Source organism: Chinchilla lanigera, unplaced genomic scaffold (assembly GCF_000276665.1).
Source record: "Chinchilla lanigera isolate Chin_1 unplaced genomic scaffold, ChiLan1.0 scaffold00030, whole genome shotgun sequence".
Lineage (NCBI taxonomy): Eukaryota > Metazoa > Chordata > Mammalia > Rodentia > Chinchillidae > Chinchilla > Chinchilla lanigera.
In genome coordinates this window covers 6,681,555-6,703,411 of record NW_004955431.1, presented here as the reverse complement: position 1 = coordinate 6,703,411, position 21,857 = coordinate 6,681,555, and the positions used below count along the sequence as shown (strand labels likewise).

At 35.2% G+C, this 21,857-nt stretch overlaps 1 protein-coding gene across 1 annotated transcript in view; it reads left to right on the top strand.

Annotated features, from left to right (window-relative positions):
* Window positions 1-21,857, top strand: part of Cog6 (component of oligomeric golgi complex 6) — a 62,682-nt gene that overhangs the window by 386 nt on the left and 40,439 nt on the right. The window contains exons 2-8 of the mRNA XM_005387638.2: window positions 1,802-1,945; window positions 3,484-3,555; window positions 7,079-7,137; window positions 16,920-17,031; window positions 18,445-18,527; window positions 19,047-19,117; window positions 21,368-21,461. Of these exons, the coding sequence (XP_005387695.2) occupies window positions 1,802-1,945; window positions 3,484-3,555; window positions 7,079-7,137; window positions 16,920-17,031; window positions 18,445-18,527; window positions 19,047-19,117; window positions 21,368-21,461 (635 nt within the window). The remainder of the gene's footprint in view (window positions 1-1,801; window positions 1,946-3,483; window positions 3,556-7,078; window positions 7,138-16,919; window positions 17,032-18,444; window positions 18,528-19,046; window positions 19,118-21,367; window positions 21,462-21,857) is intronic.

The window sequence follows — 21,857 nt, the reverse complement described above, 5'->3', positions numbered from 1 at the left end:
GACGGCGGCCCCGGAGGCAGCGCCCGCGCCGGGGAGGCTGAGGGGGCCGGAGGAGCGGACCGGGACGGGACGGGACGGGACAGGACAGGACGGGACTGGACGGGACGGGACAGGACGGGACGGGACGGCGGGCGGGGCGTCTCCAGTCCCAGGTGCAGACGATGTCCCGAAGTAACTCAGACCTACCAGTTGTTCTGTGGTTAGCGAAGCGCTGCCGGGTTTGTGGGCGCATCCTCTAGTTCTCCCCAAGACAAGAGTATCCACGCGCGCCCCACATTCCTGCTGAATGCAACTTAGGCTGCACGTTGCGCCTCTTGTCATGGCTAGCTGTGTTCTGTACCCCCGAGTCGCCCGGTTAAACTGGGCATGCCAGCGAGGCATAAAGAAAGATACATAAAAGCCAGAACTTCGCAGGTAACAGAAAAGCTGTCAGTAGTAATTTGACTCGTGCGTGCGTGCGTGTGTAAAAGTCAAAAACAACTTTACACTGCAATGAGGAAGAAAGAAGGACTCTGTGGCCACCATTTATTCTAGCTATTACCGCCAAATTTGCTCATTATGATTGGAGGCAATCCCTTCTGTAGGCTTCTGTTTAGGAACTGAGAATCCTGCTGGTAATTTCAGGTTGTGAGGGCTCAGAATTCAAGGGATGTTCTTAACACAGTGCCCAGCACTTGCTGTTTCTTAACAAATATAGATTTTGTTATAAAATTGGTGTCTGCTGTTGCTATTTATTATCTCATTTAATACGACTACTCTGATGTAGATAACACTATCTCCTTTTTACCTAGAAGAAAAGTAAGCCGTGGAGAACGTACACTTAAGTCATTTAACCAGTAACTGCTTTTGTTCAGTCTTCCAGGCCTAGGACATTTCAAGTCTAATCAAAAGAAATTGCTTCGGGGCTGGGGATTTAGCTCAGCGGTACAGCACCTGCCTGGCAAGCGCGAGGTCGTGAGTTCGATTCCCGGTACCGGAAAAAAAAAAACAAAAAAACAACAAAAAAAGAAACTGCTTCATTTGTGTTTGTGTATGTACAATAAATATTTGTAATTGTAAACATATGTTTGATCCCAGATATTAAATTGAATTTAATTTGTCCAGCCAATATTTTAATTTTTTTTTTTGTTTTGTTTTGTTTTTTCTCCGGTACCAGGAACCGAACTCACGATCTTGCGCTTGCCAGGCAGGCGCTTTTTGCCGCTGAGCTAAATCCCCAGGCCCCCAATATTTTAATTTAACATCATAACAGAGAGATGGAAAGGCAGGCATGTTATTAATATACATGAGTTTGGGTATAGGAATTTATATCTGGAGAATTTCAGGCACTTTTGGGATATCCCAGGCTTGATTCTGCCCTCTCCTTTACCCACTTTCTCTCTTTGGGGGGCTCATTATTTTCATAGTTGTGAATAGCAAAGAGCATGATGACTCTTTGATGCCTAACCCCATTCTTGACATCTCTACCCAGGTTCAAATTTTTAGAGTTAGTTGCCAGTGTTGTATCTCCAATTGGATACCTGATTGACATCATAACAATTGAACATGGGCAGAACCCTTGAATTTTCCTCAGTCTGATTCCAGTACATTGTTCCAGATAACCTTGTACATGTGCCATTGCATAACGAAGTGTACCCACTTATTACCTTGCAGGAATAACTTTATTGCTTTGTAATTTGAAGGTGATTTTTGGATTGTTTAGTGGAAACATATGGAAAGGACTTCCATTATTCTTGGTTTGAGATTAGGAAATGGTTTGCAAATCAGTACCAATAATTGTCTTCTTTCACCAATTGTATAGGAGATGCTGGAAGCTCTCAAGGCACTTTCCACCTTTTTTGTTGAAAATAGTTTGCGGACTCGAAGAAATTTACGTGGAGATATTGAACGCAGAAGCTTAGCCATCAATGAAGAATTTGTAAGCATTTTCAAGGAAGTGAAGGAGGTGTGTGTATTCAGCATATGTAGCATTTATTGAGAGCTTACTGTACGCTTGGCTCTGTGCTGACTTTTTTTGAGTTAGGTTGATAGGTTTGGTGTTAATTTGCCATGTTCAAATAGAAAACAACTTACTGTATCTCTTATATTTTCAGACATGATTTCCTATCCACAATTTGTCCTCATGGTTTGTTTTAGTCCTGCTTAACTGCTGTAATATCTCTGCTCTGACTGGCCTGTCCCTTCATAAAACTGTTGTGTTTCTATTTGAAGCTCTGGATTTTATGTTGACAGGGACTGCAGTATGACTCTGTCTACCACCAAAACTTCTTTCTTGTGTATTTTTAGGTAGCGAAACACTGAACTGAATGCAATGTGAGGCTAGATGTAATTCTGTGTTGTGATCACATTTTCATATAAGGTATTGGCAAAGTAAAGAGTAGAGAATTGCTTTGAAAGGGGTTGAGTGTATAGCCTGGGACCTATTGCAGTTTTTTAATCCATACTAGAGATAATAACTGACCTGAACTAAAGTATGTAATGGCTGTTGAGTATTAGAAAAGAAGTAAATAAGATGTATGCATGAAGGGAAGGTCAGTATTAGAATTTAGGGGCTAAATGTATGCTGCCCTTGGAGAGAAGTAGAAGGGAAAATACATGGAGAGAGATTGTTACCAGGAGAATTAGATTTTTAGCATAATCTACCAGTAGTATTTGATGATTTTCAACAAAATAAGAGGAGCAATTATTGTTAATTTATTTGGTTTTCAAATTTGCTTGTTTTTATTAATTAAAATTTCTAATGAATTCATTGTTAAAGTTAGTAATACTTATGATCCAACCACCCAGAATTAAAAATATTAACTATATTGTATTGAGTGGCCTTCTGTGTGTCCTTCTGTACATATGTATGTAGATTTCTAAAAATGTGGGAAGATACTGTATGTATAATTTTGTGATTTTTTATTTACCCTTTGTAGAAATCTTTTCGTAAACATGTATGTACATCATTATTGTTATTGTATAGTCAGAAATATGTCACATTTTTCATGTTTTAGGCAGTTCTACATTAATCATCCTCATGTATATTGTTGTATACTATTGCATGCTTATCTGGGCAATTCTGAAATCAGTTATTTTTATTTTTTAAAAAATTGAAAGTTTGTGCCTATTTATCATGTACAACATAATGTTTTAAGATATGTGTAAATTGTGGAATGGTTAAATCTACTAATTAACATATTTGGCCTTACACAGATACCATTTTTGTGGTCATAGTATAACTTTTCAGCATTAAAATTTGTATAAAGAAATCTGCATATTTTTAAAGCATTTAATGTTTTCTTATACTCCTAAAGAGAATGTTACAAAGGTTTGCTTATACCTTTTTAGTATGAAATATTCTTTCTAGTCACTCCAGTTTTAGATATGGGATCTATTGACATGCCTTGATCAGAAAAATTTATGGGACTAAAATAAAGATTTGGCTAAGAAAAAAGAAATTTAACAGTATATACTATGTTTGATTATTTTTCTCCTTTTCAGGAGCTTGAAAGCATAAATGAAGATGTTCAAGCAATGAGCAGTTGTTGTCAGGATATGACAAGCCGCCTACAGGTACTGTATAATTAGTTATAGCTCCTGGTACAAAGTAAACTTCCAGAAGTTGTTTGGTAAGTCTGTAAAATATATGGACATGATATACATCATACCCTGTAGGAAGTTTGAATATAAATACTGTACTATTTTTAAAAAACTATAAACGTTTATATATCTTTGGATGATGGTTTATTAGTAATGTTCAGTTAAGTCTAAAAGCCTTTATATTTTGGTCTAGCTTCTACTGAGCTAACTGTGTAGAATGTGTACAGCCCTTTCAATTCTGTACCATCCCAGAAGTTCAGCAGCAATGAATTCCTTAGTAGAATATCTTGGGAGTAAGTTCAAACTATATCTGTGTTTGTAAAGACCCAGCCTAATTCTGTTATAGGTTTAGCCTAAAATGTGCAAAATACTGGGTCTGTTTACCTAAGCAGTCCTAAACCTGCAGTTTTACTGCGGAATCTGCATTTAACCTAGTTAAAGTAATTTTAGAACAGGAATAAAATAGGTTCCTCCTAAGAGTCAGTCATGATTATGTCTGCTACCTTCACATTTTATTTCCAAGCTTCTGAGATTCTTCTGGACCCACCAATTACAAGTGATTATAGGAAGTGTCATTGATCTATGCACTCTATAAATTAATCATAGGCTACTTGTGTGATCTCTCTGTAGGTAGGGCTAGTCAATTTCCTGTTTCTCTAAAATTGTATTTTTCCTGTTTTTTCTACATTTTGATAGTTACTAATATATCACATACTTTTGCCATGTATATGGTCTCTTAGTCCAGTTTTTAAATCTTTAATTTTATAATAAATAATCATATAAGCTATTGGATAATAAATAGTCATATAATCATGTAATCATTTCACGTTTTTTGTAGATACTACTTTTATTGCCTAGTGATTAGTTTTAACCATCCCTTTCTTTACCTTTTATTTCCTTTTCTTATCTTCTAGTTTCTATAAGTTAATATGCCTTCTAAAATCATACTCTATGTCAGATGTGGTGGTACATACCCATAATCCCAATTCTGTGAGTAGCTGAGGCAAGTGGATCACATGTTCAAGTCCAGACTGAGTAATTAAGCAACTTGGAATCATAACAGTAGCTATTCATATGTCAGCTTGAGCTTGATGTTTTAAATTTATTTATCCATAAATGAAAGTATTTCTTAAAGTATTTTCCCTTCTTATTTTAGGATATTATAAGAATTAATGTACTTATCATTTTATAAAATATTTTAAACATGGGGCATTAAAAATTATTATTATGAGATAACATTTAAAAATTTAATAATTTTATGCATGTTATAGTTTATCTCTTTAGCTGTAGTTTTGCTTATTATTATTATTTTTTTTTTGGTTTTTCTCCGGTACCGGGAACTGAACTCACGACCTTGTGCTTGCCAGGCAGGCCCTTTGCCCCTGAGCTAAATCCCCAGCCCCTGTAGTTTTGCTTATATAAATTTAGAGTTATATTTATTATTTAATGAAAACTAATTATCTTTAACATTGCTGATAAATTAACTGGAAATTATTTTAGGATAATCTTTGCAAATATTATTAAATATTTTTGAGTCATCACCACAGTTTGTAAATGTGGAATCAAGAAGTACACAAAAATATTTGAAAATTCTTACTGTGTTGCATTGCACTAAACTTATACTATTTCACTGATTTGTTAGATGATATTGATTACAATATACATTCTCAATTTAATGACTAAGACTAAAAAGACTAGTTAACATTTTGTGAAGCTTTGTTTTCTCAGAAATATTAAAAATGTCAATATTTTTTAGAATTGAGGGCATTCTGTCTTTGAGAAAATTGTATGAGGCAAGAATGTACAAAGGGGGAAGTTAAACTTTAGAGCAAAATGACATTAAAAAATATAAGCATTTGAAGAAGTTACTGGATTTGAAGACTCATGATTCTACCTAGCCAGGGAACCTCATATTTTCTATTAGTTAAGGTACTCGGCTGACCTATGCATGTGCAAATCTATCTATTAAAAATATCCATTGTTTGGTAGGAACATAATTTGGTTTCAGGGACCACAGTATTATTAACAGAACCTCTAGAAAGCAGTAGGTTAGGATTTTAACTGAGAACCTGAGAACTGTTTGCAGGAAGGAGACTGAGACAGTACATACCTAGAGATGGAGGATGAGGCCTTAAGAACCCCGAGCCTAGATGCCTAGATTTGAGGCAGCTCTAGAAACCGTAGAGGAATGTTGGCTCTTTATTGTAGTGTTTGTCTTAGTTACTTTTCTCTCGTGGCTGAGACAAAATACCCAACACCCAAAGTTAAAGGAGGATACGTTTATTTAGCTCACAGTTTGCAGCAGTTTCAGTCCATAATTGGCTGGCTGCAAGGCAGAGATGGCACATGGCAGAGGGCAACAGTTCATGGCAGCAGAGGACAGCAAAAGCAACAAGAGCGAAAGGAAGAGAGAGAGAGAGAAAGAGCAAGCTCCTTTCCCTCCCTTATATTGTATACGGGCTGCCTGCCCCAGGGCAGGTGTAGCACTCCCACCCACAATCCCAGCATTGGACCATGAATCAATCACAAACTCTAGAAACCTACCCCATGACTGCATGAGGCTTTGGAGGCACATCTAGACACAAACCATAATAGTATTTGAGTCTGAAAATGACCCAGTATCTTCAGGTGTTTACTTGGGTATCCTCCTTTTAACAGATGACTGACTGTCTGCTTTACGTTCCAATGTTTATAGTTTCCACTTAGAAGTGTCCTAATATATGTGTAATTCTGACTCAGGCCCCTTCCAGGCAGGGACCTTATGTTTCTACTTATCTTATGTCCACATTGCCTCTCCTCATTGCTCACTGCCTAGATGTGCTGTTTTCTTCAGTTTAGATCTTTGGGAGACAGTCCCGTTGGCTGCACTTGTTTTTTTTTTTTTTCATGAAAATTTTTCTAATCTTTGAACAGAATTCTTTTTCATCAGGTTTTCATTCCTGATCTTTTCAGCTTTGGCTTTGAAGAAAGAGCGTTGCGTGGTGAGAAATAGTCCTTTAGGTGGGGCTATCTCTAATTCTCACCAATACCCTACTTGGCAGGTTGTTCATACATTCTAACTCACATTTTTATATCCATCTCATGCAGTTCCATTGAACTCTATATCAGCATTTTCTTGACTTTATTTATAAGAGGTCTCAGTTTCTCATCCAGGCATGTTATAGCTGAAGTCAGGTTCTCATCTTTAGTTTGCTCTTTCAGTGCTTTTGTTGCATAAAAAAAAGCCTGATGATTGGTGAAGTTCCTTAGCCAGAATCTAGATACCTTTTTCTTCCTCCAAAGCCTTAGCATTATGTTTATATTGAGTACTCTGAGGTTGATCCTTCTATCAGAGGTGCTATAAGAGCCATGAAACATCTCTTTCAGTTTCTTGGGCCTTTTCAAAAACTTTTTGAGTTTTGGGGTGTGCTCTCATTGCTATCAGCCTGAATTGCAGTAATGTTTTGAAATATAATGAAAGTGGAATGTGCTAATGTTGGATTGTTTATAATTTTAGGCAGCAAAGGAACAGACTCAAGATTTGATAGTAAAAACCACTAAACTTCAAACTGAAAGGTAAGTTTTTCTTTATATCGTCACCTCTTCATTAATTAGTGCTTCAGTGGAAAGAAAATTGTTTATAAATCCAAATCAAGATTAACATAATCAAAGCATGATTCAAAATTGATACAAGACATAGGGTTCTAAGTTATTATCCAATAGTAATTTAAACATAAAAACAGTAGATTAGGAACATTAAACTTGATACTGAGTTTGAGAGTTTATTTCCTTTTTGGAATAGAAATGGTGATGTCCCATTGTTTACTGTGCAGTTCAGAAATTGCTGCTTTTTAAAATGTAAATGTTTTCAGACTTTTAATAATTTTCTTCACAGTTATTTTTTTATTATGATTTATCTCTTCTGATATAAGAAATAGTTAACTGTGTAAGTTTTCCTTATGGTTTACAAAAGTAAGTAAACTGCTGATTGAAAGAATGAGTGAATGAAGTTAAGTGTAGTGATTATTGTCATATGTTGTATTGAATATTACTAAAACACATTAACAGAGTTAAAAAAGAAAAGCCATGCATCTCATGTGTCTGGAGTAGGGGGAGAAAAATCTGCTGTGATGTAATACACCTGTGCTCAGCTCAGTAATGGGATGTTCTTTAAATCTTTGAGTCTTCTAGGTATTTTGTCAGTAATGTGGAGATACTGTACTAGTATCTTCATTGATCATTATGGAGTAGCTCTGCTGTACTGTAGAGCAGAAGTTGTCAAACTGTGAAGATAAGCAAAATACATCTTTCACCTACTTTTGTAAAGAAAGTTTTGTTGGGACACATGATACTTGTGTGTTTATGTACTATCGTCTGTGGTTGCTTTCACTCTGCTACAGTGGAGTCAGGTGATTACAGCAGAGACTATCTACGACTTACAGAACCTCAAATATTTATTGTTTAGACTTTTCCAGAAAATGTTAGTCAATCCTGATCAAGGGAGTGCTTTTCAAATTGTAGATCAAGACCAGTAAGTTGTGAAGTTACTTAGGTAGGTGATAAGAACCTTAAATGAACTAGGGTGAAATAAAGTAGAAACTAGTTGAGGTAAATATATTTTATGAAACCTTTGTTTCCATTTCTGGTAATGGTTTAAAGTATAATTCTTAATGTCAGTCATGGTCAGAAAATTGAAAAATACCACCCCAGACCATAGAATGGCAAGCACGTGGCACTCCTCTTTTGTTTCACATCTATTAGTCTTTTTTTATTATTTTAGTTTCTTAGTACATTTGTGTAGTACATAATTAGTCTTGACATAGTTTCATATTAAGCCCTTAATCCTTCTTAACACAGTTCTCCTTGGACTAAAATATGGATAATAGGAAATGATAGAGTTCAGAGATACAAAGTTACTTCCATGAAAGGATGGGAATCTCAGGACTACAAAGGACTCATTGTGTGGGATGATCCTGTTAAGATCATGATGCAGTTAAGACAGTAACCAATATAATTTGCTTTTCTAGAGTAAAATGCTTGTGATGGTTCATCTTGATTGTGAGCTTGCTGGGCTTGAGAGATTCCTGGGAGAGGAATTAAAACAATTTCTGGATGTACCAGGGGGGTCATGAGGGGTGTGACCTTGGGGGATCTCTTGCTCTTTTCTCTCAGGCTTTTTGTCGGCTCTCTGAATTTCTGATATTATGAATTGAGCAGCTTCTCTCTGCTGTGCCATGTTTCTGCCTTGGAGCCAAGCCACCATGGGCTGAAACATTAGATATTGTGACCCAAAATAAACCTCTCCTCCTTTAAGCTGCAGGGTCAGATATTTTTGTCTCAGCAGTGGAAAGCTGAGAAATACAGTAATATTCACTAAAATGAGCAAAATGAAATATTTTAGCTACTAACACAATCGTTAAAATACTTTCATTAGCAAATTCTATAAAACAAATCAATCATATTTTTTTAACACGTGTAGGTAATATACTATTAGATATTGGAATGTCTACATTATATTAGATCTGTGGTTTTCAAATAATGATATACTGACCCTTAGGGTTCCTTCACAAGAATTAGGAGGATTTGGACAAGGGCCAGAATCTCCCACTATAATGTGAGTTAGAACAATTTCATGTGTACTTTTTTAATATATTAGGATTCCACATAAGATTTTATTTGAAAGATTACTTTGGGAGACTGAACCAGGAGGATTAAAATTCCTGTATCACTTAGGCATGATCCAGCTACTCCAGGAAGCCCCACCTATGAACACATGAGGCTTTGGGGGGACTTCTAGATATAAGCCATAACACATGGTATCTTATTCAGGCAAATGTATAAATGCCATGAATATGTTTTCAGCTCAGAAGGAGCTCAGTCCTAATGACAGCTTATGACTGAATAAGCTCAACAGAGTTGTCTTCTTAAGACCTCAATTTAATATGTCCCTTTCATGGGTCATTGAGAGCCAACAGGTAGGTGTCATTGGTGGTCAGGAGAGGCTGTGCGCATAACTGTACATTCTACTCGTACTGGAGTCACTATTTCTTCATCTTTTTTTTTGTTTGTTCATTTTTCTTCCCATACCAGGAATTGAACCCACGACCTTGTGCTTGCCAGGCAGGCGCTGTGCCGCTGAGCTAAATCCCCAGCCCCTGGAGTCACTATTTCTTACAGTTTTATCATTGATAAAGACCTACCAGCCAGGTTTCTCTGGGGACTCAGAAAAATAGCCTCAGGAGAATACTTACTTATTTATTTGTTGAGGTTCACTATTTTAAAACAGAAGGATTATAGGCTTTGAAGACAAATACAAATTCTAATCTGAATTGCATGTAAGAGCTTATTAGTATTTAAATTTTACACAAATTATTTCTTTACCTCCCTTGGCCTAAGCTTCTACATCAGAAAAAGAGAACAGCATCTATGTCATAAGGTTATTGTTATGAATAAATTATTAACATAAGGGGCACACTGTCTGACATACATGAAAAAATATGATCCTTTCTACTCCCATTTTATTGGACAAAACTGTAGTGCATCTTCTTTCTACATCTGCTTTGCTATGAAACTGAGACTGTTTTATGCTTCTTAATTGCAAGAGCTTTCTTAGCTAGATTTGTCTTCTTTTCTCTGTATTTTTTACTACGTTAGTTTTTAGTAGTTTTAATTTGATTGTGTAGTACACTACTTTAATCCAGGTTTTGAAATTGGTAATGAACATGAAATAATTTATTTTGCATGAATGTACATGTAAAAATACATTGCAGAAGTATATGTGATCTGTTTCTTTTGTTGTCTAATAGAGGGTCAGGGGAAGGCTCAGAAGTTACTATCTCTCCTTTCTTCTTCCTTCCATTCTCCCTTGACCCTGTGTCTGACTATCCAAAAGAAGACACTGTTGGTGACATACAGGAGTCAAGCTTAGACAGGAAATGTTTATTTTCACTGGAAGTGAAGATTTAAAGGAAGACATAGTATAGCACATTCCTTGTCTGTGGCTAGTGATCCTGCTTAAGGACAACATATCCTAGGAAGAAAATTTTATGAGTAACTTTTGGTTCAAGAATTTTAAAATTGAGTTTGGAGGTTTAATGGAATTTTTAGTTAGTCAGTTAATTCCATGGAATTGAGGATTGAATCCAGGGAGCCTTGAGTTATATTCTCAGCCTGTTTTTAATTTTTGTTTGAGTTAGAGTCTCACTAAGTTGCCCAGGCTGTCCTTGAACCTTGATCGTCTTTCCTCAGCCTTTTCAGTAGGTGGGATTATATCTGTCAGTCACCATGTACAGCTTTATAGATTTTTTACATTAAATTATTTCTAATCTAACCGTGTTTTGTTGCTCTCCGTACACAAGAGCCTGCTTTTGGTGGGCAGTATCATTTATAGTGAATAATGCTGTTTATTTCCTGATTTAACTGCATTCATCCACAAGGTACAGTTTTTCTGTGTTCTTGTTCATTTCATTTGGAATTCCATCTACCAAAATGTGTTTATTAAAAAGTTATTTGTCCTTTAAGGTCTTATTATATATATGTGGTGTACAACCATCATACATTTCAAGGTATTTTACAAAATTTTGAATTTAGGCAAGTGTGTATGTGCATATCTCTCTCTCTGAGTGTGTGTGTGTATGTGTATTCCTTGAGAATAAGTGTATCTATGTATGTGCATAAATATGCTTCCAAGAAAATACTACTTGGAAAAAATATTTCAGTTCATAGAAAATTTAGTTTACCTTTGTACTGTACAGTTGTTATCTAGCTATTTTCCATGCTTGTCTAAGGGCCTGTACTCAATCATGAAAACAAAATGAATCAGTTCCTTTGTTGTACTCCCACAACATGTTGCAGTGACAGCACTTATCTTCAGCTCTAGAATTCCTAAACACTTGGTAGACATTTTGGTCTTTGTTAATTTTAACTGGATAGGAAGATTTTGTACTCAGTGCTTTGTACATGGGAAGCTTTTTGAATTGACTATGTTACTCAGTTATTTTAATATTTTAAGTAGTTATTGCTGATGTTGCCTATGATAATTTTTATGACTTGAGAATCTTTCTTTGTAGGAATAGTAGTGATTGTGCTTATTCTGACATCAAAATTACTAAGAATGAGAAGTACCAAGCTGGGAGAATATGCACTAATTAGAGACTGTGTTTTTAAATACATTTTTTTTTTTGTTTTGTTTTGTTTGTTTTTTTTGTTTTTCTCCGGTACCGGGAACCGAACTCACAACCTTGTGCTTGCCAGGCAGGCGCTTTGCCGCTGAGCTAAATCCCCAGCCCCTAGAGACTGTGTTTTTAAATGTATTTTCTATGGTTGCATAAAATGGCATCGTATTAAAAAGTAGAGGTATATTTTTTACTTGAAAAATCTTGGTTGAGTTGTAATTCACATACTGGTATGTCCTGGACTTATAGTATATAATTCGTCACTTTTAGTATATTCACAGAGTTGTGCAACCTATCACAATCTAAATTTGAAACATTTTCATTACCCTAGAAAGAAATGTCATGAATATAAGCAGTCACTGCACCTTTAATCAAGTATGAGTCTGTTCGTGGCCTGTGATTTGCCTATTCTGGACCTCATGCAAATGGACTCATACACCATGTGGCCTTTCTTGTCAGTTTCTTTCACTTAGCATAGATATTTTCAAAGCTCATCTGCATTATTCTATTCCATTGTACAGATTCACCACATTTTGTTTGCTAACTGATAAGCATTTGTATTATTTTGACATTTTTGCTATTATGAATAATGGTATGGTTATATACAAGTTTTTGTGTAGACATACACTTTTATCTCTCTTAGGCATATATGTAGTAGTAGAATTGCTGGATTGAATTTAATTTTGCTTAATTGAGGAATTGCCAGGCTGTATTCCAAAGAGTCTAAAGTTTTATATTCCCAGCAACAATGTATAAGAATTCTGTAACATCTTTGCTATTATTTTTGTGATAATAACGTGCTACCTTACGTGAAGTGATAATCTTATTGTAGTTTTGATGTTTCCTGAATGACTGATGATGTTGAGCATCTTCTCGTGCACTTATTGGACATGTGCATATCTTCTTTGGACAAGGGACTATTCCTCTCTTTTGCCTATTTGAGGGGAGTCTTTATCTTTTTATTTACTGATTCTTTATGAGTTCCTTATATATTCTGGATACAAGTTTCTTATGTTTTATGATTTGTACTATTTTCTCCTGTCCTCTGGGTTATCTTTTCACTTTATATTGTTTAATGCACAAATGCTCTTAACTTTTACATAGTCCCATTTATACTTTTTTGTTACTTGCTATGTTTTCTTAAAAATGTCTTTACATTGGAATTATTTTATCTCTTAGTTTCTAAAATGGTAAAATGGAAGATTTGGAAATTTGGCCAAGGGTGGTATAGCACACTTATAATTGTAGCACTTTAGAAAGCTGAGGCAGGAGTGTCACAAGTCTGAGCCCAGCCTTGGCAGATCATGTAGTTCAGTGCACAGGACACACACACACACGCACAATTTCAAAATTTGTTTTTTTCACTGAATTTTAAAATTATGGCATGAGACTGGAAATGCTTACATATGAACAGCCTACTGTAGGAACTTACAGGGTTTTTCTCACTAATCAGTTTTTATTAGCCAGTCTTTTATAAGATGTTTAACTTTCAGTTTGATACATTATAGAAACTTAAAGTGGAAAATTTTTCTATTTTAGAATCAAGAGGAATCTTGTAGAAACACTGTTACTTAGGGGTTATAATTGACAACCAGATGCTTAAAAATCCTGTCAAAACGGGGCCATTTCGCTTATCTCTCTTTTGAGTAATTAGTTAAAAGGAATTTCTTGAGTATAGAAAAGTACATTTTCTTCAATTTTTTTTTTTTTTATGTAATGTGTCTATTGCATGAAATTTAAAGAAAGTTAAAATCAGGTATAAGTGGTTACAGTTATATTAAAGCTTTTTCACTTAATATTTTACATATACTTTCTTGATTTTTATTTTAAAAGATGTCTTTAATGTTAATGTTCTATTTTATCTTGAGTGAACCCACATATATTTAACCTTTTTTTTTGGTACCGGGAATGAAACTCAGGATCTGGTGCTTGTCAAGCAGGCTTTTGTGCCGCTGAGCTATATTCTTGGCCCTGTTGAACCATGTGTTGTTGTTGTTTTATTTTGTTTTGTTGGTACTGGGAATTGAACTCACGACCTCGTGCTTGCCGGGCAGGTGCTGTGCTGCTGAGCTACATCCCTGACTGTTTAACCATTTTTAAATTAGTGAATATTCATATTTTTTCCATTTCAAAAAATAGTGGTTGGGTAAATGTTTAAAATTCATTACATAAAGTTCACTTTATTTGCTTAGAACAACTAAAATTGTAATTAATGAATCTATGCTATAAACTTTTGAAGTGTCCTAATGTGTATTTGTCTAATTTGTCTCTAAAGAGATTATACTAATTTATACATAGAGTAGATATATATGTGAAAGTATATATAAGAGTATGTCTTACTAAAACATTGTAAACACTGTATTATCATTAAAAACATTGCCATATTTATAGGTGAAAGATACTATTATACTGTTTTAATTGATGTGTCATCCAAGAGTGGTCAGTTGACATATTTTTCATTGTTTTGCCATTTACATTTCTTCGCATTTTTAAAATTTTGCTTTATATCCTATGTCTATTTTTTTTTTTTTATTATTTTGAAATGATTTTGTGGAGAGCCTGGCAGGTAGAGTTAATATATGACAAAGGTGTATTTTAAGGGGAAAAGGATTTCTAAATCATGTTCTGGAATTATTTGATGGAATTAAAAAATGAAAATTGAGTGGTCTGTTTAAATTATTAAACAGTATGTAACTGAATATGGCAAATGTAGTGCATATATAGTTACCTTTTACAAATGAATGCAGCTGGGCATGGTGGCAAGTGCCAAAATCCCAGCACTTAGGGGGGATTTCAGGATCACCGTGAGTTCAAGGCCAGCCTAGACTGCATAATACGTAGGGAGACCCTGTCTCAAAAAACAGAAACAAACAAAAGCGTGGGAGTTTCCATAAATATTTTTCTGCAGCTTGCTTTTTGTATTTATAAAATGTCTTATAAAGCAATATTTACCGACATAGATATACTTCATATTTTTAATCTGCACATTTTGCAGTATGTCTTTGCTCTCTCTGTATATGTATCTTATGACTTATTTATATCATGTATAGTGATTGCATGAGTATATCTCCGGTACTCTAGAAATTATATTCATTTATGTAAAAGGGCTTACATTAACTATTTCATGTTATTGTTAGATATTTACATTGGTGCTGTAAGGTCAGGGCTGGGCCAGCATCATATTTGCCTCTGTCACACGAGCCTCCTGTGGGACTTTCCCCGGTAATACTGTTTCAGTGCACAAATGCTACCAAGCAAATCAAAGAACTTTCTGGCAGTAAGTTTCTGTCAGAATGGTTGTGTTTATTTACCTGATAAGAGTATATAGGGTAAAACTAAAGAGGAATATGATTTTTAAAATATATTACAATTTATTTTGTTACTACTTAGAAGTTGGTGTCTTGAGAAAGCAGGCCCTTGTTTTAACAGCAGGGCCATTGTTGGAATATCTTTGGGCTGTCCCTTGTAGATTTAAAGTATGTGGTTCGCTCCTTATCTCATGAATTGTTCTTTAGACCCAGCACCTGTATTACTTGGAACCAATTAAGTGACTGATGGGGTTGCTCAAGACGGCAGCCCTAGTTTTTAGTTAGAACAAAATGAAACTATGAACTAAAGAGTCTGATTTTTCTTTGTCCCCTAATAAATTGATTCTAAAGATTGATTTTAAAAGCTCCAAAAAGATTGTGGTTGTGAAATGATTAACTTGTAAAGCATCAAGAAATTTTCTGAAGCTTTATAATTAAATACTGTATGATGGTGATTAGAACTTACTTTAATACTATAAAACAAACCCTGCTAAGGTGACTTTTAGATAAAAATAATATGTTAAGTGAAATGAATCAGACACACACACTGAAATATTGTGTGGTTTCTCTTATATGAGAAACCAAAATTATAGATAAAGAGCAAAATATAAGATAGATAATAGGAAGTCAGAATGTAGATGTTTCTCAGATGGGAAGGAGATCAAGAGGTGGAGTGGGTGAGGGAAGAGAAAAGGAAGGGAAAAAGAAGTGAAGATGAAGATGTGCTGTGTACATGGACCAACTCCACACCAGGAATGGAAACATTGTGTACAGCAAATGTAATAAAATTAAAAAAATAAAAATAAATTTTTAAAAAGCTATGCCCTTTGACTGTGTATACTTAGATGATTTACTTCCTCATTTGAGATAAATACTTAGCGGCTTTTCCTTTGTGAGTTTCTGTGTTGCTCAGCGGGAGCGTGTGGTTTTGTGAATTTAAAACCTTTTCACCCAGTGGTACAAAGAGGACAAAACAAGTGTACTGTGCAGTCTCTACAAATGCTGTCAGCGTTTACTCTGTTAATTCTCATTCGAATGTTGTTGGATTATGGAGGGCTGCTACTCTAAACACTAGTGGTGAAATACTTCTATAATTTCATTTGTACGTCTTCAGATCTAAGATATAGAAACCAAGAATGGTGAGTTTCTGTGTCTGCAGTTCACCGTCATGACGGGCCTTTACATGGAAATCCTGCCTCATCTGGCACGTCTGTGGATTGCATCCAGAATAAAGTGTGCCTTTTCCTAGTTGTCAACCAGTCTACTTAGGTTGCATTCACATAATACAATTTGAAAGAAAGTTTTTATTATCAAGGAGAAGACATGGAGTAGACCAAAGTAGAGAAGGGACTTTTACCTATTTTTGAAAGATTAGTAAAGGAATTGGTGATTGTAGCCAAAATAAAAAACAAATCGACCTGATATTTAATTGTGCGTATTTCGTATGAAAACTTCAGACACTTAAGATATATTAGTGACTGTGAAGAAATTGATCAAAACAGGAGCACATTTCTTTCCCAGAAAATAACCTTTTAAATTATAAGTTAAATTATTCAAGTATTTGTAAGTGGCTGAAACTTTGTAATGTAATAGAACTTATTTTTTCTTTTACATAATGATCTGCTCCTTTCACTGTGTGTGCATATCTAAGGTAGAACAATATCAGCAAATTTTATCACGTACATATCTGGTGAGCCTGTGATAATTTTATTACATGTAAGACTGATGAGCTTCCAACATTTAAGACAAAACAAAGAGGTTTTTAAAGATGCTGAGTCTTTTACACCTTTACTTTCAAAAGTTGTGTCAGATATAATTTGTTTATAACTGTGCACATGCATAATATGTTTGATTTGTATTGCTTTTTTCATGATAGCCAAAGATTAGAAATAAGAGCACAAGTAGCAGATGCCTTCTTATCCAAGTTCCAGCTGACTTCTGATGAAATGAGTCTCCTCCGAGGTACAAGAGAAGGACCTGTTACTGAGGTACTCTTTTTATTAGGATCACTTAAAGTGTAGCAGTTAGGGATTTATAGAGAACATGTTATTTTGAATCTTTATTTTTCTATCTGGAAAAAAATTTCATCTGAAAATACTTTTAAATTTGGAGATTAGCATGCATATTCAATTACTTTTTAAAGTTTTAGTTTTTTTTAAGGTATACATGTATTTTTAAAGTCAATACCACACAGCTTATTACTTGTATAACTTTTGCCATTCCTCCCTACCTTTGTCACCCAGATTCCAGCTTGTCAACTGCTTCTTCTGTAAATTCTGTACTCTAGATCTGTAATTAAAAAGAATAAATTGTGACTGTCTATGCTAACTGCTTTCTGCTGATTTCCCATTGTGGAATATGATGATTAAGCCTCTTACCTCCTCTCCCCACCACAACGCAAACAAGACACACATGCATCTGCTTCTTCCTACCTCGCAGTACAGTCGTGCCACATTTTCTATTTTCATTACAGTGGTGTGACATTGATCCTGTGGTATTTTTAAAATAACTTTTTGTCTTTTCTGGAATTGGACCTTTTCACCTAAATTCTTGAGTAATGGCAGTCTTTGCAAACCGGTAGGATTATAAAATTTTGCAAATGCTAAACAAAGAAGTTTTTCTGCCTCCCTCTTTCTCTTTTTCTTCCCTTGCATCTTAGTTATTCTCCCTTTTTTCTTGCCGTTTCCTCATTCCCTTCCTTCTTGCCTTTCCCCTGAAAATACGAAGTTGTACCAGAAAGGAATCTTTCAGCCTCCTAACTGGGAGGAGGTATTTAAGTCTGTGGTTATCATTCTGGCATCAGGGGGCAAGTGGGATTCTTGAGGTGGGGTGGGGTCTCCTTGGATGTCTCGTGGTTTTGTACATATCTGAAACTAAGGCTCCAGCACATTTTTGTAAAGAAAAAAAGCCAGTTTTCAGTTCAGTATCAACTAATTCCTATGTAATGAGCATTTTTTATATGTCTCACTTTGCATCCTGCTTTTGGATGGAGGCAAAAACAGGAACATAGCACATACAAAATATCTTCAGTGATAAGAGTACCATGCTGAAATCCTAAGATATGTTATACATAGTGTTATGTTTCTTTACTCTTTATGTTTGTATTTCTGTCTTACTAGACTGTATCCTTTTGGAGAACAGAAATTTGTATGTTTAAAAATGTGATATTCCTGGTAATTAGCACATTATTTGGCACATATTAGGCATTGAATTAATACATTTTGTAAAATATGAATACCTGTTATACCTTCTATAAAAATCTGAAGAAAATTGAGATCAGTACAGAAAGACTACTGGAATAGGTGAAATTTTGTTTTCCCTTTGTAATGTTCTTTACTTGAGAATACTGTAATTTTGCCTGAAAGCAGAGACATTTCAAAATCACATTCTTAATTTTAAAGGACTTTTTCAAGGCCTTGGGAAGAGTAAAACAGATTCATAATGATGTCAAAGTACTCTTGCGTACAAACCAACAAACAGCAGGGTGAGTATGTATTGAGCTAATTGCATTGTTCATGTTATTATAGCCAAAATTTTTAGACATTGTAGAGTTTTTTTTGAGACAAGGTTTTGCTATGTAGTTCAAGCTGGACTTGAACTCACTGGGTAGCCCAGGCTGTGCTTGAATTTGCACCAGTCCTTCTACTTTAGCCTCCTGAGTGCTAGGGTTACAGGCATGCACCTCCACGCCTGGGCAAATGGTCTAGATTCTTTCTGAAGCTATATGACATTTTGTGAAATAGAAGTTTGATCTTTATTTTTCTTTGGAAGAGGGTAGTCTTATACTGTGATGTGTTTACACTAAAACGGCAGTTGATAAGCAAATGATGGAATTAAAATTTGATATTTAATTGCCAAAAAAAACTGGAAAATCATGATAAAATGATAAAATTTAATATACTATAGCCAAATCATTATATAATTTAAGTAAAAATAGTTAAGTGCTTACATATAGCTGTTGACTAGAAGTTTAAATTGTAATAAATCTTTAAATTGTTTTTAGTTTAGAAATTATGGAACAGATGGCTTTACTTCAAGAAACAGCTTATGAAAGACTTTATCGGTGGGCTCAAAGTAAGTGATATGTTTCATGTTGTCTAGCTTTGTGAAAATAAATATCTGATTTTTAAAATTTCTCTTGGCCTTTGATATATTTTGATTATAGTAATAAAAAGAAAAGCAAACTACATTTGAGCATTAGTTTGTGCTTGTGTCATGAGCATTTATCATCAGTCAGGCAGTATAGTTGATGAATAAGCATAAAAAATGATTGTTTCTGACCTAGATTATCTTAAAGTTGATTGTATATCTCATTTACATAACTGTAAAGTTGTAAGTGGTGAGTTGTCTCTTTTCACTGTAACAAATTCCTACAAACTTAACAGCTTACAGTAACACAAATTGATTATCTTAGGTTTCTGTAGGTCAGACATCAGGCATAGTAGTTCTCACTATGCTAAGGTCAGTATTGGCAGAGCTACATTCAGGGGTGGAGGGTCCTAAAGGAGAGTCCATCTCCTTACTCATTCAGTTTGTTGGGTACAGCTCAGTTCCTTGCAATTGTAGGGTTGAGGTCTTGTTTCCTTGCTGGCTGCCACTGAGTTTTTCCAGGTTTCTAGAAGCTTATTCTTTGGTTTATGACCTCCTCTTCCATCTTCAGAGCCAGCCAAGGAAGATTAGGACCATCTCTCACTTTGAACTCCTATTCCTCCTGTCTCTTACCCTATCTCTGATACACACTTCTGCCAGCATCTTCCATTTTAAGACTACAAGACTATCTTGGGCACTTGAGTAATCTGAAAAAATCTCCCTACTTTAAGGTTTGTCCCTGCAAAGTCCCTTTTGCTATAGAAGCTAGTGTGTTTCCAGGTTCCAAGGATTAGAATGTGGGTAACTTTGAAGGTGATTATTTTGATTATCACAAATGCTTTATTTGCTATTGTTTTAAAATGATTCAGTGAACTGTTTGCACAATATCCCGTTACAACCAGAGAAGACAGTCAGAAGACCAAAAGTGGGATAATGGAATAAGAACATTGGTATTTTATTAGGTGTTGCCAACTCACTGTTGGAAGGGTTAGAAGGTGTTGGAATTAAATCCAGTTAACTAGTTATACATATACTTGACACAGGTATGCTATGTACCTGTAGTTCTCCTATACTGGGTGACTTACCCAGGTGGGCTAGATTATTTACTGTTTATCCCTCCCTCTGTTATTGTTTACCGTTTACTCCCATCTGTTGTCTGACTCTCTTTCTGTCCAAATCCTTTCAACCTTCCAAGTTGAAGGTCCTCTACAGCTTCCTGTGACTACAGTAAATCGCAGCAAATTCTCATCTCTGAATACTAACCACTGGAAACATTTACTCAGCATCTGACGATATGCTACTCTTATTATTTAATAACTCTTCACAATGAATTTGTTATTTCTGTAGTTAGATTATAGTTTCTCAAAGCCAAAGATGTCATCTCAAATTTTATTGCACTCCCTCACCGTCTAACAGAGCGGTTCCTGCCTGCGGGGTGGGTGTAGAGCTTTGTGAAGATGCATCCAGGTCCACGGGTGCTGTGCTTTTCTCAATCAGCACATGCTAGGAAATACAGTACTACTGTGAGTTCTCATTTCCCAGAAGATTAGCAGTTTCTGAAGAAGTCTTAGGTTCTTTGCACATAGTCAGTTCCTGTAAGCATTTTATTAGTAAAATTGAATAATGAAATCAGAAAAATATTGGTATAGAGATTTTTAAAAGTTTAAAATCAAAGCTACTAATGTGTAGCTTGGTGGTACCGTGCTTTCTTATCACGTGCAGGACCCAAACTTTGATCCACAGCACTGTAAAAATGCAAATCAAGAAAAGGTTACATATATACATATATTCAAAACTTTTGAAATTGTAATTTCATTACTATAAAATAGTTATCCATATAAATGTTTGTAGCAAATCATTTAAAGATTACTCTTGAAGAAATGAACTGGTAATATATTTTTAATATTCCTTCCCTCCTCCCTTATTCTACCGCATGGCAGTAATTCTATAAATATTTGCTGATTGATTGATTGATTCCAAACCATAGTCTTGTAATAAAATAACATAGATCTGGAGCATAGCTATAACATATGTGGTTGTGTATATTATACAACTACTTAAGCTTAAATTTTTACTTTGGTTGATAGCATTAGGTTTTGTTTGCTATATTCTCTGCTCTGCTAAGTACTCTTTTCATGGGAATATTTGCTGATGAATTTAGACTTCCAGTGTACAATGGATGAATAAAGACCTAGTTTTAACTTCTCAGATGCTTTAATGTTAATTATTTTTTAGGTGAATGTAGAACACTGACACAAGAGTCATGTGATGTATCTCCTGCATTAACTCAGGCGATGGAAGCCCTACAGGATAGACCTGTCTTATATAAGTAAGAAATCCTACTTTGTCTTTGATAATTTACATTCATTTTTAGTATTATTCCAGTCATATACAATAGTTTGAGTAATGAGAATGTGCAGTGATACTTTGATCCCTGTATTTGCATCACTGGGGCATCTGTTCATTAGGCTGCTATGTGCTGCAGAACAGAGGAGGGAGGGGAAGACCAAGGTGGCTTGTAACTAGTTATGTGGAGACCAAATGGTGTGCCAGTCTGCCATCTCATTCAGTCCCTTGCAACTGTTAACTCACCGAAATTCGTGTATAACTCTGCGCTGGAGAGAAGGCAGTCTAGGAACTGGGAGATACAATCACCCAGAGATGATAAAAGAATATTTAGAATCAGGGCTCTTTCAGTAGGATTGAAAAAAGGAAAGGGGCCCCA